Genomic DNA, 6,888 nt, shown 5'->3' on the forward strand with positions numbered 1-6,888 from the left:
CCATCCAGTGCCTCTGTGGATCTCTTGCTGCTGCGGGTCCGAACCTACCTTACTCCAGCTTGGCACTTGTGCCCTCTGAACTCTTGAATTCCTGTTTCCACCTCCAGGGGTTCTCGAGCCGGAGGCTTATGAGGAGCCGCTCCCTGCATTCTGGGCTTTCATACCAGGTACGTGACACCAGCTCTAAAACTTTGTCCGTCGGATATTCCGACAACACAGTCCGATGGAGCCCACACACAGTCGGATTATCCGACAACACAGTCCGATGGAGCCCACACACAGTCGGATTATCCGACAACACAGTCCGATGGAGCCCACACACAGTCGGATTATCCGACAACACAGTCCGATGGAGCCCACACACAGTCGGATTATCTGACAACACAGTCCGATGGAGCCCACACACAGTCCGATGGAGCCCACACACAGTCGGATTATCTGACCACACAGTCCGATGGAGCCCACACACAGTCGGATTATCTGACCACACAGTCCGATGGAGCCCACACACAGTCGGATTATCTGACCACACAGTCCGATGGAGCCCACACACAGTCCGATGGAGCCCACACACAGTCCGATGGAGCCCACACACAGTCCGATGGAGCCCACACACAGTCCGATGGAGCCCACACACAGTCGGATTATCCGACAACACAGTCCGATGGAGCCCACACACAGTCGGATTATCCGACAACACAGTCGGATGGAGCCCACACACAGTCGGATGGAGCCCACACACAGTCGGATTATCTGACAACACAGTCGGATGGAGCCCACACACAGTCGGATGGAGCCCACACACAGTCGGATGGAGCCCACACACAGTCGGATGGAGCCCACACACAGTCGGATTATCCGACAACACAGTCCGATGGAGCCCACACACAGTCGGATTATCCGACAACACGGTCCGATCGGACGTTTTCCGTCGGAATCTCCGAGCGTGTGTACAAGGGCTTAGACCGATTCATAACCTGAATAGACCTGCAGACTTGAGTCCTCCATGAAAGTCTTTGTAGTCTTCTCCATTGGTCTCTTTATAGCAGCACTAATTGTGTGGGAACTACACATTGCCTGCCAGCCAGCTTTGACATACCGGCGGCATTCAAAGGTTTCCGTGAGGGGTCCCCCTTGTTAGTAAAAAAAAAAAACATCATCAAAGGGGGTGGGGGGGGGGGGGGATCATACTCCTATTTAATAAATCAACCCACTTTAACGCGGACGCCAAATTTCCTCCCCCTCTTTATTATGACCCAACGCCCCAATGTGATCAAACGACCTTCCAACTCTTCAGAATGTCAAAGGAGCGTTGTGTTTATTTTACGTAGGTGTGCGGAATGAAGGAGGAGGGGGGAGGGGGAGGGGGGAACCGGCATCTTTCAGTCACCAAGACATGAGATGAGACCTTTTATGGCAGGTTGAGGCAGGGAAGACGCTACAATCCGTGGGAGATGTGTCTCCTGCTTCTCGCTGAATTACGTGTTCTCCTTTTTTTTTCTTTTTTTTTTTTTTTCGCATAGGGGGAATTACACATAATTCCATAGCTGGAGTGATTGCAGCTTCCAATGTGTGTTCGCTGAATCACAAGTGGGGGGGGCAAGTGAAGTGCCATCTGTTTCCAAGGAGATGGAGGCTCCAACCAATGGGCGGCTTGTACGTAGTATGGGGTTTGCTGATAACTCACAAGACTAGCTCTGCTAGATAGAGTATAAATACCCTCACTGGCAAACTATTCCCACAAACTCAAACCGCCAACAGCTAGAAAGTACTTTTCTCTACAGGCTGGCGGCTTTTACCTGCTCCATATCTTCATCTTCTTCTTCTTTTACCTGCTCGATATCTTCATCTTCTTCTTCTTTTACCTGCTCGATATCTTCATCTTCTTCTTCTTCGGATTCCCGGCTTCCAGACTGAACTTCTTCTTCATCTTCTTCTTCTTCTTCTTCTTCAGATTCCCGGCTTCCAGACGGAACTTCTTCTTCTTCTTCTTCTTCTTCTTCTTCTTCTAATCCAGCCCTTTGGACATAGGGGGTTCTTCATCTTTTCAACCATCACTCTCTCTTTTAAGATTTTGGGACTTCATCTCCTATTGCTTCTGATTCCAGAAAATTGCATCGGAAGTTCTGAAAAGACTGGACTTTTGGGTGATATCCAACTGCAGCCTTTTAAATCCCCTCTTATTTTTTTTTTTTCTTGCTAAAATCTGACATCCGTGATTTGTAATTCTTGCATTTTAGTTTTTTTTTAGTGCTTGCTGAATAGATCTAGAAAGGGATTGTTTTTGCTGATTTTGTGGAAAATGCTCTTCGCTTAACGGAAACCAGGAGAGCCTGGCTGCCTGTCGAGAGCAAGCTATTTTTTCTCTTTTTTTTTTTTAAAGTTTGTTGCTTGAAAAAAGTTTGCAAACTTTAAAAATAAAGCAAGGCATTTGCTGGCTACAGTTTTTTTTTTTTTTAACTGCTCGTTAAAAAATGGCAGCAAGCCTGGCTCTCAGCGGTGTGGTGGCACCCGCACTCCCTCTTCCCGAACAAACGGTTGCTCTCCAGATTGGCACTTGTAGCCCAGCTGAAATGCTGGACAGGGTTAGGAAGACGCAGGTGTACATTCTCTCCGGGGTGTCCAGGCAAGTCGAAAGCGAGCTGAAAGGGTTTAAGAGGTCTGTGCAGAGGCTGAACGCCAACATGAACGATCAGTCCCACTTGGTGGGAATCCAGAGGTGGAAGCGATCGATAAAGGCTTGCCTTATGAGATGCCAGGATACCTTGGTCAACTTAGAGAGGTGGATGAAAAGGGAGATGAACTCTTGGAGGGGGGTTTTTTCCCGATTTGAAAAAATGGTAGGCAAGGAAGAGCCGCATAGGAGGTCTTTTTACGGGGAGAAAAGCGCGAAGGAAAAGGAGGCAGAGGCGGCTCAAATAGCTCAGGAAGTTCTTGATAACCCCAATCCTTATGCTCCTACCCCACCATGCTCTCCTCCAGCTCCAGCGTTGCCATCCCAGTCATGCCAGCAGCACCACTGGGTTGTCCTTTCCGTTGACCTCCTCTCCCCACCTGAGTTTGATGCCAAAATGTCTGAGGATCCTCGGGATTTCCTAGTGAACTTAGAAAAGTATTTTAAGCGCAGCGGGTGGCATGAAAAAATTTGGCTGTCTCAGGTAGACAACCACTTAAAAGGGGCAGCCAAGAAGTGGTGGGAATTCAGGCAGGAGACCATAGAAAACTGGCACGACTTCAAGGTGTCGTTCTTGCAGTACTGCGAACGTTTAGTGGTAAGAGAGGCCATCAAGAGGGACCTAGACCTTCCCCAGAGGCGCTGGGAGCCCTTAGAGCAGTTTGTGTGGAAGAAAAGAGCCCTCTACCACCGGCTCTATGTCGACGCCAACGAGGAAGACATGATCCGGTTTATCATTAGCACCCTTCACCCAGAGATCAGGCGTTTCCTCAAACCCCCTTTCCCTAAGACCATGGACCAGCTAGTGCAGATGGGCAAGGAAATCCAGTTTGAATTCGAGCAGTCCGAGAAGCAAACCCTTAAAGCCGCTTATTCCGATGAGCAGATTAGCACCAAACTTAACGTCCTCGTCACTAAGGATCCTTACGATAGCAATAGCGTCTGCACTGAGAAAGCTAGCTACGAGTAAGGAAAGTTTTTCACAACAAACTTTTTGGATCAATTTTAGTTGCTCTCTGGTGAGAAAATATCAGCTCTTGAAATGAAAAAGAGTTAAAAAGTTTAGCTAGAGAACTTTACGGGAATCTTTCTTGACTTTGCAAAGTCCTGTTCAATGCAACAAGTAGCAAGGCGAGGGGCTTGTGTTCCGGTATAGGGAGGCAGGTCAGATGTGACAATTTCAGGTTGTCACCGGAAAAAAAAAAAAACGACATTTAGTGCTGAAAAATAGTAGGCAAGTCTTAATGGCAGTTAATAAATAACAAAAGAAGAACTTCTCATTTGTTTATACATCACGCTATAATCAACTCCAAACTAGAGATGTACGACGCTTTAGATCTTTATTACACAACTAGGACATATTGCCCTGCATGTAGCCAGGACGTAAGCAGGTTATTGCTGTACTAGTGGCCACTTCCAGTAAATGGGATTTTGGACAAATATGCCGAACTGTCACCAGAATCTGGTGTCACGTTTTTTTTTTTTTAGCGATTGTCGCTGAAATGGTCCATTAATGCCAATTGTTTGCAACGATTGCCAGATGAAACCATTTACTGTAAGTGGGGGCTGTTTTCACAGTGTTCTGCCTGTTCCCTTTAAATTTCAGGGAATAACGGCATTCATGGGAAAGTTAACCATTTGTTCGGTTTTAAGAGCATTTTTTTTTTTTTTTAAATTATTGCTGAATGTGTAAAATAAGGAGAAAAAAAATAGAAATATTTTTGATATTTTTCAATGTACAGAAAATCTCATCTATGAAGTTTAGTGCAATATCATGTGTATATATATATTAGAAGAACAATTCCTTAGAATATTTTGATTTTATTAATCAGGCAATAACATTTCATATATTGTGACAGACCAGTGTGTTCACTTTTTGAATACTGTAGACATTTTTCAATTTTTTTGTGGTCTTAATTATGAAATGAATGTTAATTTTGAGTGGGGGGGGTGGGTTTTCTCTATATGAACAATCGGTAGCACTTTTAAATCGGCTTGTCAGATTACAAATGGACAATAGGCAATGAGGACTAGGACTTTATGCAAAGTTTTTACCATGGACTCTGGATATCTGATTTAAGCATTAATATTAGATGGACAATTTCAACTTTTTCCACAACCATCTACTTGGAAGCCAACCAGTTCCTTTGAGGTATCTAGGGTGTTTCACCCTACCTACAAGAGAGACTGCATGACCAGGCCACCATGTTCTTGGCCATGCCAACCACTTTACCTACAAGAGAGACTGCATGACCAGGCACCATGTTCTTGGCCATGTCAACCACTCTACCTACAAAAGAGACTGCATGACCAGGCCACCATGTTCTTGGCCATGCCAACCACTTTACCTATAAAAGAGACTGCATGACCAGGCCACCATGTTCTTGGCTGTGTCTACCACCCTACCTACAAAAAGAGACTACATGACCAGGACCCGATATAACTTGGCCATGTCAACCACCTTACCTACAAAAGAGGCTGCATGAACAGGACCCAATGTTCTTGGCCATGTCAACTATTGGCCGACCTTGCTATACAGGGGAGCAGCTTGGGATGTAAGAACCTTTACAGGACTTCTCAGGAATATCTGATAAACCCAGCAATTCTTGAACCGATTTGGACTTGATTGATACAGAAGTTGAAAGGACACCAAGACCTCTTCCTTCTGGCCTAAAATTCCCCAGGCGGGTAACAATGGCACCTTGTCTGGAGCAACCTATGGCGAACTGTCAAGACTTGACCATCGTGCTCTTAACTAGAGGTCCAAAGGACTGACGATGAAGACCCACCCAGTGAGCTAAACAAAGTAAGTATCTTTTTGAAGAACTATTAACAACTAGTAGCTTAAAGAGCAAGTAATGGCCATTACTTTTAAGATCTTCTGAGTGCATATACGTAAAATATGGCCGGTGCACTCTACCCTTTACCCTCTAGTATTGTTTACCCTATACCCACTAGAACCTTATACCCTGTAGTAGTGCTTTACATTTACCCTCTTGTAGAACTCTACCCTATACCCTGTAGTAGGGCTCTACCCTTTACCATCTAGTAGCACTCTACCCTATACCTACTAGAACCCTATACCCTGTAGTAGCGCTCCACCCTTTACCCTCTAGTAGCAGTCTGCCCTATACCCTCTAGTACCCTTTACCATCCAGTAGCGCTCTACTCCCCTTTACCCTCTAGTAGCTCTTACCTCTAGTAGGCAGTATAAAGTATTAAATGTGTTTTGGTATTATTTGTATACTAACCTGTCCTTACTTTTGTCTTCAGGTACAACAAGTGTAAGCTCATTCGCCTGGTAGCCCATTTGGCCATGCTTCATCCTTCGCCCCAAACTTTGGGCCAGCGTTCCAAACCAAAAGGACTGGTGGCATCCAACCGAAAAGACCACCAATCCTGAAAGAGGTCTTACATCAAATACTGGACTTCAACTCCAAAGCACCCCCCCCCCCCCCCTGGAGTTCCAGATGAACTTTGACAAAAACAGATGTTTCAACTTCATTTAGAAAGCAATCATTATTTCGTTTTTTGCAGTCACCCCAATCTTCACAACCGTCCACTTCCATGTCCCTCCAAGGTGCATTGTCCACTCAGAGTCTCCATACATTTTGGTGGACATCCTTCCTAAGATGCAAATATCTTTCATGCAATATGTCTAACGTGCAATGAATGTACATTTTTTTTTTTTTTTTAATGAAATAATGTTGATACCTCTCTTCGAATTTACCGGAATGTACCACTTAAAGGCAAAAGATGAACTGTCGAGAAAAGTCATTCTAAAAAAACAAAACAAAAAAAGAAAAAGTGACCTTAATTGGAAAACAGTAGCACTTTTACTAAGAAAAGAAAAAAAATTCTGTGTTTTGCACAAAAGATCACAGTCTTGTCTATTCTTTGTATGAAAGCACATTGCATTATCCAAAGATCATGTAAAGAGGTTGAGATTACCTGAAAGCCATAATGTATTCATACAATTTGTTCGTTAATAAAAAATTATATTTGATGGAAGTCACACTTGATTTGTTATTTCCGCATGCTGGAATTGTAGGGTTTTAGGTAAGAAGAGGTCTGAGAAGGTCCTCGTTTCTCCAGGTGGGACTCTGGTGCATCTCTGCGTGGAAACCAATCGGCTTCCAGATTTCATTGTCAACGCTTAATTGAAGAAGCCGAAGGTAGAAGCTGATTGGCTGCCATGTACAGCTGCACCAGAT

At 44.7% G+C, this 6,888-nt stretch overlaps 1 protein-coding gene across 1 annotated transcript; it reads left to right on the forward strand.

Moving 5' to 3' along the window:
• Positions 1-1,729: 1,729 nt before the first annotated feature.
• ARC (activity regulated cytoskeleton associated protein) lies at positions 1,730-6,680 on the forward strand. Its single transcript, XM_077490482.1, has 2 exons — positions 1,730-5,480; positions 5,948-6,680. The coding sequence occupies exon 1, from the start codon at positions 2,475-2,477 to the stop codon at positions 3,642-3,644; it is 1,170 nt and encodes a 389-aa protein (XP_077346608.1). The 5' UTR covers positions 1,730-2,474; the 3' UTR covers positions 3,645-5,480; positions 5,948-6,680.
• The last annotated feature ends 208 nt before the right edge of the window (positions 6,681-6,888 follow it).

This window comes from Lithobates pipiens, unplaced genomic scaffold (genome assembly GCF_037356315.1).
Source record: "Lithobates pipiens isolate NorthernLeopardFrog02 unplaced genomic scaffold, aLitPip1_a1.2 Scaffold_19, whole genome shotgun sequence".
Taxonomy (NCBI): Eukaryota; Metazoa; Chordata; class Amphibia; order Anura; family Ranidae; genus Lithobates; species Lithobates pipiens.

What these genes read in the sequence shown, in the direction of transcription:
- ARC (XM_077490482.1), top strand. Translation starts at nt 2,475, where the DNA reads ATGGCAGCAAGCCTGGCTCTCAGCGGTGTGGTGGCACCCGCACTCCCT.